This window comes from Bufo bufo, chromosome 6 (genome assembly GCF_905171765.1).
Source record: "Bufo bufo chromosome 6, aBufBuf1.1, whole genome shotgun sequence".
Lineage (NCBI taxonomy): Eukaryota > Metazoa > Chordata > Amphibia > Anura > Bufonidae > Bufo > Bufo bufo.
The window spans coordinates 322,033,927-322,051,653 of record NC_053394.1 but is presented as its reverse complement, the minus strand read 5'-3'; the positions used below and the strand labels follow the sequence as shown (position 1 = coordinate 322,051,653).

Below are 17,727 nucleotides of genomic sequence, written 5' to 3'. Positions count from 1 at the left end.
GTCGGAAGGGTGCCACAGAGGGGGGCGTGAAGCAGGTGACCTGTTCCTCTTGGTCTTATGGGGAGTCTGACATCAGGAAATTCGCTGTTAAGCCAGGCACAAGGTCTTGTAGGGCTAGCTCATCTGCATGTTACCCATCACTTAGTGAACTGTTGCTTCATTATGGAGTAAAAATACTTGCGATAAAGTGATCCATATGCAAATTAGCAGTTAAGTGCCCTGAGGGCAGGTTTAAGCTACTCTGTGCACCCTTGTTCCTCCTGCCTCCTTTGCCAGCCCTTCCATCTTCTTCTTGATTGATAGGTACAGGTTCCTGCATAGTCATCTTCTCTGGCCCTGTCAATCAGGAAGGAGAGGGAGGTGCTTGCAGAGGAATTTGGAGGAGCAAGGGTGCACTGAATGGCTTGGATCCACCCTCAGTGCACTTGAATGTTCCTTTGCATATGGATTAGAAAATACTCTTTCTGGAGAATGAAGCAGCAGATCGTTAACTGAAGGATATCATTACATTCAGCTGAACTAGCCCTACAAGGCATTGTGCCTGGTTTATCAGTTTGATATTTGAGTACTCTTACTAGGACAATGAGGGTAATGTATCAAACTGGTAAGTGTGGTATTATACTGCAGTACAAGCACCAATAGATTATAATAACACATCTGCTGGCACTCGTTTGCACTCACCTGATTACTCAAGCCAATGCAAACTGAATGCGAGGAACGATTCTTTGCTCCCTCATTCTGTTCTATTCATTATTGGCAGCACATCCCTGGTTACACAGGGAGCGGCACTGCCGATAATCGGGCCTCTTTCATCCTGATGAATGATGCCCATCTGCCGCTGAATGAGTGTTTGCTCATTTTTCTGCTGATCGACTGCTCGATTATACGGGTCAGTTATCAGGAACGAGCATCCCCATGAACTTTCGTTCCTGATAATTTGCCCAATTATCATAAAGTCTAAAGGGAGAAGGTGAAAAAGATTATTTTTTTCTTTTTGCAACAGTTTTGATACTTCTCAAATTTAGTGAGAGTATATATACAGTATATTAGGAGAGTGAGAGGTTTTAATATGTCCAGTACCATATGTTAATCCAGTAGAAGACTGACACATCTGTCTCATCATTTAGCTACCAGCGCTCCACACTACAAGAGTTAGACAAACAAATTGAATGTAATTTATTGTGGATGAATTGTCCGCATTTTATGGCCCTGATCCTAAATGGTTCATTGCCAATTTCATCTTTTAAAATGTCAACAAAACATAAATAACTGGAGCTCACTTACTTAGAAAACATCTTCCATTTACACATGCTTTTATTTTTTTACATAGTAGTTTTGGCAGGAAAGACACATATTGCAAGTAACGCTTAATTTATCTGTTTCCGTCAGCCCTGCTCTGGATCTGCAGCTAGCCAAGGCCACAAAATAATTTGGAATAATTTGTTGCTTTTCATAAATAAAGGGTTTTATTTCAGACCGGAGTATGGCATTGGATGAGCGCTGAATAGTTACTGCAAATAATATACAGTTGTGTTCAAAATAATAGCAGTCAGACATCACTAACCTGATCAATCACTGTTTTTGGTAGAAATGATATTTCTATATGGCAAATAATTTACTAGCAGGTGTAGTAGACTAATAGAAACCCAACAGACCCAACAGTCATGACATGAATGCTGCTGATTCTGTGTAATTGAATCACTAATTGAAAGTGGCATGTTCAAAATAATAGCAGTGTGGAGTTCAATTAGTGAGGTCATTCATTCTTTGAAAAACAGGTGGCAATTATTGCCCTTATTTAAGGAAGGAAGGCAGCAAATGTTGTACATGCTGGTTACAGTGCATTTCTCTCTGGAATTCTGAGGAATATGGGTCGTTCCAGACATTGTTCAGAAGAACAGCGTACATTGATTAAAAAGTTGATTGGAGAGGGGAAAACATGTAAATAAGTGCAGAAAATGATAGGCTGCTCAGCTAAAATGATCGCAAATACTTTAAAATGGCAACCAAAACCTGAAAGACGTGGAAGAAAGCGAAAAACTACCATTCGATTGGATAGAAGAATAGCCAAAATGGCAAGGACTCCACCAACAATCAGCTCCAGGAAGATCAAAGAAGGTCTAAAGTTACCTGTGAGCACTGTTACAATTAGAAGACGCCTATGTGAAGCAGATGCAAGAAGCCCCCGCAAAGTCCCACTGTTGAAAAAAAGACATGTGCTGAAGAGGTTACAATTTGCTAAAGAGCACATTGACTGGCCTAAAGAGACATTTTGTGGACTGATGAAACTAAGATTGTTATTTTTGGTCTAGTGGCCGGAGACAGTTTCTTAGATGATCCCCAAACACTTGATTCAAGCCACAGTACACTGTGAAGACAGTGAAGCATGGTGGCGCAAGCATCATGATATGGGGATGTTTCTCTTACTACGGTGTTGGGCCTATTTATCTCATACCGGGGATCATGGATCAGTTTGAATACATCAGAATACTTGAAGAGGTCATGCTGCCTTATGCTGAAGAGGAAATGCCCTTGAAATGGGTGTTCCAACAAGACAATGACCCCAAACACACCAGTAAACGTGCAACATCTTGGTTCCAGACCAATAAGATTGACGTTATGGAGAGGTCAGCCCAATCCCTGGATCTTAATCCAATAGAAAACTTGTGGGGTGACATCAAAAATGCAGTTTCTGAGTAGTGATGAGCGGCAGGGGCTATATTCGAATTTGCGATATTTCACGAATATTTTGTACAATATTCGTCATATATTCACGAATTCGAGATTATTTTATTGAATGCGAAAAATCGGCAATGTAAAAATCGCGTAATGCGAATTCGGAACGTGAAATACAGGCGTGGATCTTTTGGCTACATTTTTCAAGCTGCTAGAAGTTTCATGAGTTTCTCCTGAGACTGGAGAAAATGGTTGGCACAGCAGAACATTACAATAGCTTTATATGCATATAGAGTCAAGTGCTCCAATATATTCGCGATTGCGCTACAGATTACTGATTGGTGCACTAAGTATTGTTGTGAACTTGACATTGCTTCCTTCTCATTGGCCCACAAGCAAAAAGCAGAGAGGAATCATGTGTTCAGATGGAAAAAAAATGTTGAATATTAGATATAACGAATACATAGCACTATATTCTAAATATTCGCAAATTCTCGAAGTGGCGATATTTGCGATAAAAATTTGTTATTCGAATATTCGCGCTCAACACTATTTCTGAGGCAAAACCAAGAAATAGAGAAGAACTGTGGAGTGTAGTCCAATCATACTGGGCTGGAATACCTGTTCACAGGGGCCAGAAGTTGGTTGACTCCATGCAACACAGATGTACAGCAGTTCTCAGAAACAGCGGTTATACAACTAAATATTAGTTCAGTGATTCAAGGAAAGCAAAATCTTCAAACATTTTTCAGTTTATATAGTGAATGTTTGAGTTTGTAAAGAAGAATACAAACACTGCTATTTTTTTGAACAGTCTAATATTCACTTTTCTTCCATTTTTTTAGAGGAACAACACACATTTTATATATTTTTCTTCATGTTTTGATTTGGAATAGAATGTGTAGTGTTCTCAATGCATTTGTGTGTATGGAAATAAAAGCTATTAGAAGGATGTTGAGCTTTATTCACTTTTTTAAACACACTGCTATTATTTTGAACACAAGTGTAATATCTAATACTATACAACTAGAGAGAGAGCTGATTGCTGGTAGATAGATAAATAGATAGATAGATAGTGCAAGTACTCGCTATGGCTGCTATGGGGATAATTAACCCCTGTTATCACATGCTGAATATAAGTAGTTTCTAAAACAGACTACTCATGACTGCTGACAGGTCTTTTTGTAGAAGAGCTGCATGGGATGAAAAAGACCACTTTTCTAGCAACAGCGCCATTCTTCCCTACAGTCTGTGCCTAGTATTGCAGCTCAGCCCCATTGAAATAAATGGACAGTCCACGGTCAATAGGAGTCCTTTTTTATCCAATCTCATACAACCTTGTTACACCTTCTAGTAATGCCCCCCTTGTTTATTTGATTTCAGGAAAGGTGTGTGACCAATTATGCTGTCATGACAGCTCCCAGATGGGGTGTCACCAGGCTTCACAAACTCCTGAAGGACATATCTGCTCATTTATGCAGTAATACAAGAGCAGAGGAGTCTTCATGGAGTCTACGAAAGTATGGTGACTAACATGATCGATCATACACATTTTAGGAGCTGGCCTGATGTCATGATATTATATATACTGAGGGATCAACTAAGTTACCGGCAGTGCCAAGCACCCTTCCATTTATGCTACTTCTCCAATCTCATGTAAATTAGAGAACAAGCAAAACACTCTGAAGCAAGTCCCAACCCCATATTAACATGGAAGAGTTAGAAATATTTGGGGTCATTTATCAAAATGGTGTAAAATAGAACTGGCTTAGTTGCCCATAGCAACCAATCAGATTCTTTCTTTCATTTTCTAAAGGAGCTGTCAAACATTAAAGGTGGAATCGGATTGGTTGCTATGGGAAACTAAGCCAGTTCTACTTTACAGCAGTTTTATAAATGACCCCAATTGTCTTTGCTGTCGATACTAACCAATCACAGCACAGCTTTCAGTTTTCAAGAGCACTATTAGAAACGAAAGCTGTGTTTTGATTGGTTGTCATGGGCAACAGACAGTGCTTTTTGGTAGACAGTTTTCATGATTGTGTCTCTTTTAGCTCTGTTAACCAAATACATTTTTTTCTCTAAGCTGGAAAGGTGGAAAATAGAACAAAAATTAGGCAATCTTCCAGTGCAGGATTATAGTTGTGGCTGTAGCGATTGGCTGTGATGCTGTGTATATGTGACCATTATTGTGTAGTCATAGTGTGATATGCAAATGACTTAACCCCTTAGGGACTTAGGACGTACCGGTACGCCATGTTTGCCGAGTCCTTAAGGACTCAGGACGTACCCGTACGTCCTAAGTTTAAAAGTAGATTGCGGAGCGGCGGGGGTTAATAGGAACAGGATGCCTGCTGAAATCATTCAGCGGGCATCCTGTCACAACGTCGGGGGGGTCATGTGACCCCCCCGTATCAGCGATCGCCGCAAACCGCAGGTCAATTCAGACCTGCGGTTTGCGGCTTTTACCTGCAGTTGCAGCAGTGGCGGGCGGTGCCATCGGGTCCCCATGCGGCTGTGGGGGGGACCCGATGGCATGGAAGGCAGCGCGATGTCTAAGGAAGGCAGCGCAATGTCTAAGGAAGGCAGCGCGCTGCCTTCTGGTGACGAGCCTGTGAGATCCAGCCCCCTGGATCTTACAGGCTGGAAGCTGTATGAGTAATACACACAGTATTACTCATACAGCCAATGCATTCCAATACAGAAGTATTGGAATGCATTGTAAAGGATTAGACCCCCAAAAGTTCTGAAAAATTTCAAGATTTGCTTCTAAACTTCTAAGCCTTGTAACATTCCCAAAAAATAAAATATCATTCCAAAAATCATCCAAACATGAAGTAGACATATGGGGAATGTAAAGTAATAGCTATTTTTGGAGGTATTACTATGTATTATAGAAGTAGAGAAATTGAAACTTGGAAACTTGCAATTTTTTGCAAATTTTGGGTAAATTTGGTATTTTTTTATAAATAATATATTTTTTTTTTTTACTTCATTTTACCAGTGTCATGAAGTACAATATGTGACGAAAAAACAATCTCAGAATGGCCTGGATAAGTCAAAGCGTTTTAAAGTTATCAGCACTTAAAGTGACACTGGTCAGATTTGGAAAAAATGACCAAGTCCGTAAGGTGAAATAGGGCCGAGTCCTTAAGGGGTTAAAGGGATTGTCCAGAATAAGAATATGGGTATATTCTGCAAAAAGGGTGCCACTCCTGTTGATGGGTTGTGCCTGGTATTGCAGCTCAGCAACACTAAAGTGAAATTAAATAAACCTAGGTGGGATGAGGGGTGATGTTCTTCTTTGTCTTTCTATTCCTGGACAACTCTATTAAGATGTTGAGGGGTGTAGCTTTAGGGGGCATATAGCATACGTAACCATCCTTGTAGTTAGCAAATTAGGGTCAAATAGACCCCACCCCAAGAATGCCCCAAGAATGCCCTAAACCATGCAGGACCTCCCAATCCTAAAACATCCCTCCATTTCCCCTTTCTTGGCCAGGGACTGCCAGAATTTGCATGGACTATCTCTAAAGATTAGGAACAGTACTTGCACGTTTGGGAATGTTGCCAACTGTGATATAGGTAGTAGCTGCACACCAGTCCTAGTGTCATAATGGGCCTAACAGCACCTCCATCACATGAATGAGCACCAATGTAATAAAAGGCATGCAGTAGTTGGTGGGGCCTTCTACAGAAGATTTTTCATTGGGTCCCAAAAGCATTAAACCATACCTCTGTCACCAATAGCTTAAAGGGATTATCCAGCCCGATATCAATTGTTAAACAATCCCCCTTCTCCCAACCTGTGGAATCTGTTGGGTGAAGCATACTTACCACCTCCCAGATTCTCAGTTCTCGCTCCATAGACAAAGGGGTCATGTGTGGCCACAAGGGTGGTGTCCCACCCAAACAGGACGTCACTGGGTCACCTATCCATGCCGAATGTTTACCTGCACCGCTAGAAATCTGGGAAAGACAGTGTTGGACTCAAGTAGTCTGAAGTGTTGGGGAGCAGGTAAGTGTGCTTCACTTAACAGGTCCCACGGGGTGGTGGTGGGGTGGATTAAAATGTCTAATATTTCCTGAAGCCTTCTTAATTCTCTAGTTTAGCGTCTAAAATATTTATAGGATTATTAACATTTAAAAACGGAATATAAAATTAACTATAAAAGAAAACTGAAGAAATTACACTGACTGAAGTGTCGGCTTTTCAGTGCTTAATCTGTGTATATTGCAGGTGAGGGACACTTTACCAGGTTGGGTTGCTCCTACTAGCCTTTATCAGCTCATTAAAGACTCATTAATTCCTCAGATTCCATATCTAAGTATGGAGCAGGAGGACACAGTCAGGTTACATGTCCCTCAGCTGGGGCTAGTGTAACACAATGATACATGCATTCAATTATATAGCAAGAGCGAGGATCAGCTATGGTTTAAGCTATTACAAAATGGGCCCAGGAGAAGCTCACGCTGTATTGAAATCCCATTCTCCTTCTCCGTAGTGACTAACACACAATGCTAGTAAATCCTAAGCAGAAATAGTCGTTCTTTCTCGTTCATAATAAACATCCCTCATATTATTATATGCGGGAAATGATTTAAGCTTTCCTGCATTTGTTACGTAACCACAAGTAGGAAAGACAATCCAAGCTCTATCTATATGCAGGAAATTCCACTTTATTCTGAAGTGTCCTTTTCACCAGTCCACGACTACAAAAGACGCTCAGTGATGTAACTGACTAAAATAGACCTGCTGTAAGTAATACATATATGTGCGTTTGGTGAAATAATAGGAACCTAGAAATGTTGTTGCTGGTGGCGTGCTATACACATGTAATCTGCAGATCATATACTATATGATATAGGCAGCTATCTTTTAATTCACTGCAACATATTAGAATGCCATAGGGCAGGTTTTATGGATTGCCGTAATTCCAGAATTCAACAGAAAAATCTCCATATCAAATCAGAGACTATAATGGGATTTGGTGGCAATCTGGCTGTGCCCCGACATTTATGCCGGGTTTCGGCCGGACAGACATTAATGTGTTCAAAACTTTTTGTCCGGCTGACAAAATGCCAGGAAGCAGCCAGATCTCTGTCGGTTCCCATTATAGCCAATGGACCCTGGCAGTAAACGGCAGTATCTGGCTAGTCCAGTTTACCATCCAGATGCGCTTTATTTCGAGAACGGGCAGCATCCGAACTGAACCCTGACCCATTCATTTCCATGGCTATTAGCACATGAGCATTTTTTTTCAGTGATCATTTCTCCATTCAGGAAAAATCTGAGCCTTTTCTTTCTTCATTTGTTTTTAATTGCAAGACTTGGCCATTCAAGTCAATCGGTCAGTGAAAAAACTGACAGCACATGCGTTGCATCCAGATGCAGTCTATTTTCTTTTGATAGTTGCTTGGAGATGCCTCGAGTTATTCTTTAGTTTTTCTTCATGTGAGTAAAAAACTAATGTAAAACTGATGTACAGTAATCCTGACCAAAAAAGCTGAAACACAGACAAAACAAATTCAGCTTGCATGCAAAACCATCAGTTTTCACTGAACAGACCCTGACCCTGGGTTCACACCTGAGCGTTCTGAAAGGAGCGCTCTGTATGCGCGATTGTTCGGGCGTTTACAAGCGTGCATACAGAGACAAGCGAACGCCCATTGTCGCGCATTCCCGAAAGTCTATGTACGGGAACGCGCGACAAAACGCCCCAAAGAAGCTCAAGTACTTGTTTGAGCGTCGGGCGTTTTACAGCGAGATCGTACGCGCTGTAAAACACCCAGGGGAGAACCATTCCCATAGGGAAGCATTGGTTTCTCCTTGTTGTGCGTTTTACAGCGTGTAGGAACGCGCTGTAAAACGCTCAGGTGTGAACTTAGGGTGATACATTCTGTATCGCTCATGTGAAAGAGGCCTTAGTTTTTGCCTTATGGCACCCATATAAATTTTTGAGTCATTTCTCCACCAATTTCATAGAGAGGCATAGTTTGATTGAAAAATGTGTGCCTTGTTCCATAAGTTGCCGTGTTATGGTGGTATTCTCCGTAAAGAACCGTTGCCGCTCTAATGCAGTTCTATATTAAAAACATGCAGTACAGACATGTCGTTTCTTACCTTAGCTCTTGGCTGGAAATGACCTGCATTGGAAAAAAATAACTTTTGTGTAAATCACAACGTCCAACAGATTAATGCAGGTTATCTAATGCCTCTCATCTCACAATATCTTGAGCCAAGAGGATACATAAAGGAGAACACATCTGTACATGAAGTACTAGCCAATGCATACAACTGCTCCTATAATAAAGCACTGGCACATCACATCCAGACTTGAAATAAAATATATTGGATATTATATTTTTCAATTCATTCGCCAAACTCAGATGTGGAATTTCAATTTCAAAAATTTTATTTTTTTGTACATTTTATTGCCATACTTTTCCAAAATACCTTATAATATTATTTCATTTTCTTATATAAAACTCTTCTTGTGTTACTACTTGTCCTGTTCTCTTTCATATGGTCACACCCATAGTTTTTTTGTTTTTCTAACATCTTTTGCTGCCTGCCATCTGCTGATGAGCAGATAAGGAATCCCAGGAACTTCTGTCTTGTTTGAAAGTAAATTCTTTTTATTCCATATTCATAATGAATATGCAATAGAAAGAATTTACTTTCAAGCAAGACAGTAGTTGCTGGGATTCCTTATCTGTTCCACGTGGGGCTTTGCCAATCCTGAGAGTGAGTGCTGGCTGGATTTTGTGATCTGCTGATGGTCACTGTGGAGAACGGCCTGCTACCTACTAGAATTTGACACCTTCAGAGAGAACCACCTGGCTTATCCTTCTGAAGAGTCTAGCATGACATATCATATTGTTGGCATCTCTTCTGCTGCTAATGATATACTCAACATCTAGAATCACACGAACATGTGTTCTACATTACGATGCTGTGCTTAAGAGTCATAATCATTGCGAGCCAAGGTACTAACTTGATACAGGTGCCAAAAGAGGGGCAAAATAGGTTCACATTTTATGCAGTGTGTGCCAAGGCTAAAGTATCAGATATACCACATACTGTTTTATATAAACTGAGTTGAGTGGTAAAAAAAAGAGTAAAATTAATTTTGTGTTATAAATTCAGAATGAATTTCTCAGAAGCCATAGCTTTAGAGCGGCTACATCAGGTTTATTTTCCCTAGAGGCATTTCTATGTTTTGCATAAGGCAATCTTAATAGATTAAGAGATATACATAATATATAGATAGATAGACAACATCATAGCCAGTTTTAGTAACCGACTAAGACCAAAAGGATCAGTTAAAAGGACGGTCCAGGAAAAACTTATACACTCTGTTACGTCTATGTTCGACCTGAGGGAGTAGACCATGGCTGAAGAATTCAAGGAACACCAAAGAGATCATCCTTGTGCCACGCTCCACCTTCTCAAACCCTACCCTAGTCATAGCACAGTCTTCTCTATTAGTGTTCTTTTAAGATTCCGGTTCGTAGACTACCACCAATGTAATTTTCAAAATCTGGAAAACCTTGATAACATAATCCAGCATAGCAACATTGTGAAAAAAATAAAAATAAAATGAAATATATAAATGTGTTTAAATGTCTGAAATGATATAAGGACAGGACAGGAGAAATGGAAAAGTCTGATTTTTAGTTTGCTAAAAGACAGAGGCTTGCCCGTCTATTAGTTCTTAGAACGTACGTTAGTTTGAACTGTACTTTGGCCCGACTACAACATTTTGTTGATCTTCATTTTTGCACACTTCAAAGTAATATTTTTCTTTCCACCTCTACAGAAGGTGCAATTTTGTTGCTGGTGCATGACTATCACAGGGTTTACGAGCAGCAAGAAGCAGCTTGAGGTGTGATCTCTGCTAGGCTTTACTGTGCAGAAGCCAGATGCTGCCTCATTTGTGATCCAATATGTGAGTCTTTTCATGTGGAGCATGAGGAAAACACACTGGAAAGAGTCTCGCACTTAAAACAATGTCTTAAAGAAAAAAAAAAAACTCCAGATGAGACAAAATATTCCATAAGGATGGCTGCAGTATGTCAAAGAGTTCCAAGGATAGTAATGCAATAATGATATCATACGGCAAACGTCTGGGAGGCTGTCTGAGTACAATTTTAAAACCTGCTAACCCTCAATGTCATATTTCTATGTCGGGGCTGCTCTTTGTTTCATTCATCATCAGAGTAACAAAGCAGACGACCCTGAATATAACACTCAATATAATCTAGGCTCACCTATATGGCATCATGGCATATATTAGGGAAGCAATAGACTATAGGGGAGATTTATCAAACTGGTGTAAAGTAGAACTGGCTTAGTTGCCCACAGCAACCAATCAGATTCCACCTTTCATTTTCCAAAGGAGCTGTTAAAAATGAAAGGTGGAATCTGATTGCTATGGGCAACTAAGCAAGTTCTACTTTACACCAGTTTGATAAATCTCCCCCTATGTTCCTTCTAAAAGAGTGGACGTAAATTAATAAATTGCAATAATACTCTATATATGCAGCAATGTATATAACTCAATTTTACTGAGCAATGTATACAGTATAACATAGACAGAAGTCTTGATAGCTAAATTTAAAATGAGACTCCCTTGCTTGCCTCCCTGATTGCAGAGGAAATAGAGAAATTAGGTTATTTCTGGTATTTGAGGATACAGGATGCCCGCATAGATTTACACTGTTTCTTGGGTCAGGGGATGGCTCTACCTTAAAGTGTACCTTCAGTTATAAATATGAGAAACTTTGTAATGTTTCTTATTATAGAATAATGCTTACTACTTTGCTTCCTCCTCTTTCCCTTCACTCAGCCTCTTATCTCTGTTAACTCATTTCTCAGTCTCTACTAGGGCTGCACGATATGGGAATTTTGTGCGATTGCGATTAGGGCCCTAAAAATTGCGATAACGATGTGCGATGCGATATTTTAAGGGAATTGTGCTAGAGGTCTATTTGCTTGGATTTTCAAGGCAAAAGCACATACAAATTGCTGATAATGCTGAAATGTAGTTATGCTCAACTCAAGAACTGAAATGCACAGTCTTTTTCAAAATAAAACATATTTTACTAAATTAAATAACATATTTGCATTACTGCAAAAGTACAAAATACAAAACTTGCCATTTTCTTAATAGCACAGAACAGATAAACAGAATAAACAGAAGAACATTTGTTCATTAAAATAACGACTTGCCTCCAGCCCCTCCTCCCTCCCCGCACTGTAACTCATGTATCGCCGGCCGCGCTGTGCAACATAGCGGCCGGCGATACATCCGTGTCAGCCACGTAAAAAGTCAACCATCGCTTTATAAGACGCACTGCCATTCCCCCCCCCCCCCCCCCCACTTTTGGGGGGAAAAAAGTTTGTCTTATAAAGCGAAAAATATGGTAATACAATTACAGCATTTTTGGGTCGGCCAATTGGCGATTGCGATATGGCAATTTATTGCGATTGCGATTGCTTTGGCGATATATTGTGCAGGCCTAGTCTCTAGCCTCACACACAATGGAGGAGGCTGCTAACAGCATGTACGTAAGTGATTTATTACCTCACTCTGAACAGTGGTAGAGCCTTATCCTACTAGATGTACCAGTGTAGCAGAGCTCAGCAACTGCAGTTTGTGTGTCTCTCATCCAGCAGCTTCACTCCGTACAAGTCAATGTAAAAGCAGGAAAGAGCAAAGCAGCCTGTTAAAAGCAGATAGAAGCAATTTTCTTTATCAAAATATATATTACAAAGTTTCTTATATTCCCCTGCCCTGCACTATTCATTTATGGAAAGTTGTGCAAGTGCAAGCCTCTTGCCTATACTGCTCCTGTCACGGATACTGAAGTTTCGGAGAAGTCAGGGGCCAGGTGTTAGCCCTTGCAACAGTTCAACCAGTTTTATAGATACAAATCTGCTGACAGATGCCCTTGAAGCATATTCTGACCTTGAATATGTGCTGTCTGACTGTCTACAGAAGTATAGAATATATAAAAACGCTAAGAACATGATAAACTGAGCAAGAACATTGTATAACACAATATTAATTTTATATTCTATAAAACAAGGGGTCAATCCTAATTTCTGGATAGGGATGATGGGGTGCTTATCATATCTCAAATAACTTATAGTACAAATGCATACTTTACAAAATCCATCCGGTTTACTGGTACACTAATATAATTAGGGACTACAACACATGCAGTTCCCTAATATACACTTGTTATAAGATCTGAACTGAGAATGGTAAATTCAGATCTCCACTGTCTGCCTCAACCCCATACATGAGCTACAGACAGTTGAGTTACACTATAAACTCTTCCCTTCATAGTCAACCTATGGACCACCATAGATGTGTAAGTAGTTTCCAAAAGTAGCTGTTTCAAGGACATCTTACTTACTAATTTAAAGCTGTGATTTTGACTTTTAATGGTATATTAATATAATTTGTAAATGGTAGTTTATTACATGTTCTTGTGTCTTCTCTTGCGCAGAAAATGGTGATACTGTCACCAAACCAGAAACAAACAGCAAAGCCAGAAAAGAAAGAACAGCCTTCACCAAAGAACAGCTGAGGGAGCTGGAAGCTGAATTTGCTCATCATAATTACCTGACCCGACTCCGAAGATACGAGATAGCTGTGAACCTCGACCTCACTGAAAGACAGGTATGACCAATCTGCTGTCCTACGAGTTGGGTAACATGACTGAACCCTCTATTATCCTTAACAATTTCTAGGGGACAGACATCCTTTGAGCTAAAGGGTCCTGAGCAAACCTCATTGTCTCTAATGGCACTATTTAATTTCAATAAAGCCATGACCATGAATAGGATGATCTTGTTCAGGGGTTCCAGCTCACATATCTTTGTTAAAGGTGTATTCTGCTTGTTAAAAGGTGTCCCCTATCCAAAGGATAAGGGATAACTATTAGATCAGTGGGGATCCTACCACTGGGACCACCATCACTCATAATAAAGGGTGTCCCATACCCCTCAGAGCCCCCTGAAATTATTGGAGCAAGAGATTGAGCATGCACATGGCCACTCTGTTCATCTCTGCAGGAGTTCAATAGACAGCCGAGCACTCATTCTCATGATTGGAGGGGGTCCAAGTAGTTGAACCCCCACAATCTAATAGTTATCTCCTTTAATTCCCCTTTAATGTTATTTTATATATCAGTGCTATATAAGACAATAAAACTGAGGACCCTGTTTAAAGGAGTTGTCCCGAATGCCTTAAAAGCCAACCCATGCAGTGGAGAAGATTATAGCACATGGTGACCATTCAAATGATACATAGTCCTACTAGGTCTGCCAGAGCAACAAAAAAAAACGCTCTTTGTCAAAGTTCTGTCCTTTGATCGGTAAAGAGGGGTCCCTAGCAGGAGATCCCTTCAATGACATCCATGTGCCTATATATATATATATATTCATAGAAAATCAACGCAGCACTCTTCTTGTAAAAAACACAGTGTCTTTATTCACACATGTGACACAAAATAGCCAACGTTTCAATCCCCTTCCAGGGCACTTGGGCACTTGGCTTGAGAAGGATCCCGGAAGGGGATTGAAACGTTGCCTATTTTGTGTCACATGTGTGAATAAAGACACTGCGTTTTTTACAAGAAGAGTGCTGCGTTGATTTTCTATGAATATACAAGCCTGTTGTCAAAGGCGAGACGCTTGCACCGGATAATCTCTAAAGTGAGTGCTGCCGGAATTCACATACTAATTATATATATATATATATATATATATATATATATATATATATATATATGTGGATAGGGGGTCATCCAGTTGGGGGTAACCACAATAAGGATAGCAAAAATTGAGGTTAGCACCAAACTGTCACGGCTGAGGATGGGGGAAATCCTCAGCCGTGTAAAGCCTTGTCATGTTATGGCCTACTCGGCCAGGAGAACAGGATAGGGAGCAGGTCACCTCCGAACAGCGTCCCTACCCTGACCCTAACTCCTAACTGCATGGGCCGACCTTAAAGGTAGGAGGACCCATGCGCAGGAACCTCGGATCCCTAACTCACCCTCCGTCCGGTCCCTGCGCTAGGAGTCAGAGTAAGACGCCCCACCCCTCCTAGGCACGGAGGAGCAGGAGTCTCAACGGCCAAGCTGTTGGGAAAATGGGGGAACATAAACAGTCCTATGGATATGGCAGGTAATGTGAACTAGTTCCACTTACCTGCCACAGCCTTGCTGACTGGATCCCTGTGCAGGCAAGCTGAAGTCCAGACAAGATTCAATGAACCCAGCAAACACACCACCACACACAGGAACCCAGATCCATAGCTGCACAAATATACAACAAGAACAAATCAACTGATCATAACATAACATAGTGTATAACAATTTATGATCACAAGGGTGGCCCACACTGGCAGATGGAAAAGACCAGGAGAGTTCCTCCAGCTAACAAGGCTGGAGTACCCCTCAGAAGTCTGTCTAAACTGAGGCTTTATAGCCCAGGCAGCCACACCCACAAACGGACACACCCAGTGCACACACACTAGGAAGGAGATTAACCCTTCCAACACCAGGGAAGGGAAAACACCACTAATAGGAGACGTGCACACAATAACATAAAAAGCAAGTGCACACATACACACAAAACCGCATGCACAACATAGCAAGCTGCAATGGCACAGCTCAGACTGCTACGCTGCCACATACATACTGTTGCCAGCGGCAACCACGGGTGAGGCAAATACCACAGCCCTCACCTGTGATTGAACACCAAAGAAAACCGCTGACAACCGCATGCGGTTCAGGAGTCACGGTCATGGCCATGGCCGTGACACAAACCTGGTCCTTTGTCACAAGGGAAAACATGTTCTACATTTATCAAACCAAGACAGGGGTAGACTATGAATGTGTTGCCCAAGGGCTTACATATTAGACCCCAAAATTACCTAACATTGTAATTTGTATCTGTGCTGAGATATTTTTACTTTGCTTTTGTAGGTTAAAGTTTGGTTCCAGAACCGAAGAATGAAGTGGAAACGTGTCAAAGGTGGACAGCCAGTGTCTCCAAATGATCAAGATGCAGATGACTTAGACTCTACAGCATCCCCCAGCTCTGAATAGCATGCTTACAGCATGCTCCATGAACTTTAGTATCGTACTTCCACAAGACAACTCTGCATTCTTGGTCTTCCAACCTTGATCACACTGGTTAACCAAGCTAGTATGATTTTACCTTTTTCCTTTGCAGATACATTTATCCTATGTTTCTTATTTGAAAACATAATGGGTAGGATCCCAGAGGTCGGGAAATGCATTTTTAGACTTTTCAATGCTTTCACAATCATAAAATGTCCCCAACTTATAGTTGTAAGCTATCTCAGACATCTTTGTATACGGAAAATGTATATTGAAATTGGTATAGTAATAATATTTTTGTACTACTTTTCCACAAGGTTCCTCTATCTTGAAATGCATAAAAAGAAGCCCATCTCATGAACTTATTTCTGGCAGGTCTCAGACTGAAATTTCTATGTATTTCTTCATAATCAGACAAGTTCATCTCATATTTTTATTAACTGTTCAACTGAATAAGATGCCAAAATAATTCTTTTTTTTTTTTACCCCAAGACAAACAATGTTTTATGTTGTTTTTTTTACATTTTTTTTATTGTATTGCGAGAAATACTGTGTAAAGCTTCTCTTTTATTACAAGTTTTTTATTAATAAAATGTGCTGTTTACAAAGTAGTTGTAATAATTTATTTAAATAAATATCATACAGAATTTATTTCCAAATTGTATGGAAGACCTTGAATGTCATGTCATACACCTTCAGCGCTAATTGGCTAGAGAGGTTGGGAGGGAGACCTATGGGGATGATGCAGTTTTTTAGGCTATTCACAGTGTACATTTGTCATAGGTCATCACAGTAGCTGATCATATCCATAAGATCTCATTGACCCACCATTTGCCTATAAAGAAATAATTACTCTACGAGGTATAATTGAAAAGAAAAAAAAAAAAAGTTTGCTTTAACCCATAAGAAATAGACCATACTAACAAGTGATTGGGTCCAAATGGGTTTTTTGACCTTCAGAACCTGAGCCCAACAGAAAATCCTCTGGTGTTTAGTTTGGCCAGTCTAACCCTATGTACATGCAGTGCCTATTTTGCAGAATTGCACTGCTTAGATCAATCCCTTGTAATCATACTATATGCAATGTTTAGCCCATTCTTGTCTATTATCCAAAAAGGGGTTTTCTAGGGAGTTTTAAAAATTGGCATAACATTGGCACTGCTACATCTCCATTCTCAGTGGCAGTGAGATAGGGCTCTATTCTCCTGAGGTGGGATCCACACTATCTGACATTTATTTTTATAGCATATTCTTTGACAATGCCATACACTTTGAGATTGGAATGGCCCTTTAAGCTGGAAAGACTGTGGCGACTTTCACACTTGCGGCAGAGTGATCCGGCAAACAGTTCCATAGCCGGAACTGCCTGCCGAATCTGGCAAAACGCATGCAAACTGATTGCATCTTAAGACTGATCAGGATCCTGATCCATCTTAAAAATGCATTGCAAGAACGGATCCGTCTGTCCGTTTGTCATACGGACAAACATATCCGTTTAGATTTTTTTTCAAATTTTTACCGGTCTGCGCATGCGTAGACCGGAAGGACGGATCCGGCATTCCGGTATTTTGACATCCTATGGAAAAAAATGCCGGATCCAGCATTCAGGCACGTCTTCAGTTTTTTTGGCCGGAGATAAAACCGTAGCATGCTGCGGTTTTATCTTTTGCCTGATCAGTCAAAATTACTGAACTGAAGCATCCTGAACGGATTGCTCTCCATTCAGAATGCATGGGGATAAAACTGATCAGTTCTTTTCTGGTATAGAGCCCCTGTGACAGAACTCTATGCAGGAAAAGAAAAACGCTAGTGTGAAAGTACCCTTGGGCCTCATGCACACGACCGTTGTTTTGGTCCGCATCCGAGCCGCCGTTTTTCAATGGGGCCGCAAAAGATGCGGACAGCACT

The 17,727-nt window shown here is 40.6% G+C and overlaps 1 protein-coding gene across 1 annotated transcript in view; it reads left to right on the top strand.

The window, feature by feature from the left end:
* MEOX1 (mesenchyme homeobox 1) overlaps positions 1–16,358 on the top strand; it is a 42,652-nt gene extending 26,294 nt beyond the window's left edge. The window contains exons 2-3 of the mRNA XM_040435969.1: positions 13,198–13,370; positions 15,682–16,358. Coding sequence (XP_040291903.1) covers positions 13,198–13,370; positions 15,682–15,804 — 296 coding nt within the window. The 3' untranslated portion in view covers positions 15,805–16,358. The remainder of the gene's footprint in view (positions 1–13,197; positions 13,371–15,681) is intronic.
* Positions 16,359–17,727: the final 1,369 nt, after the last annotated feature.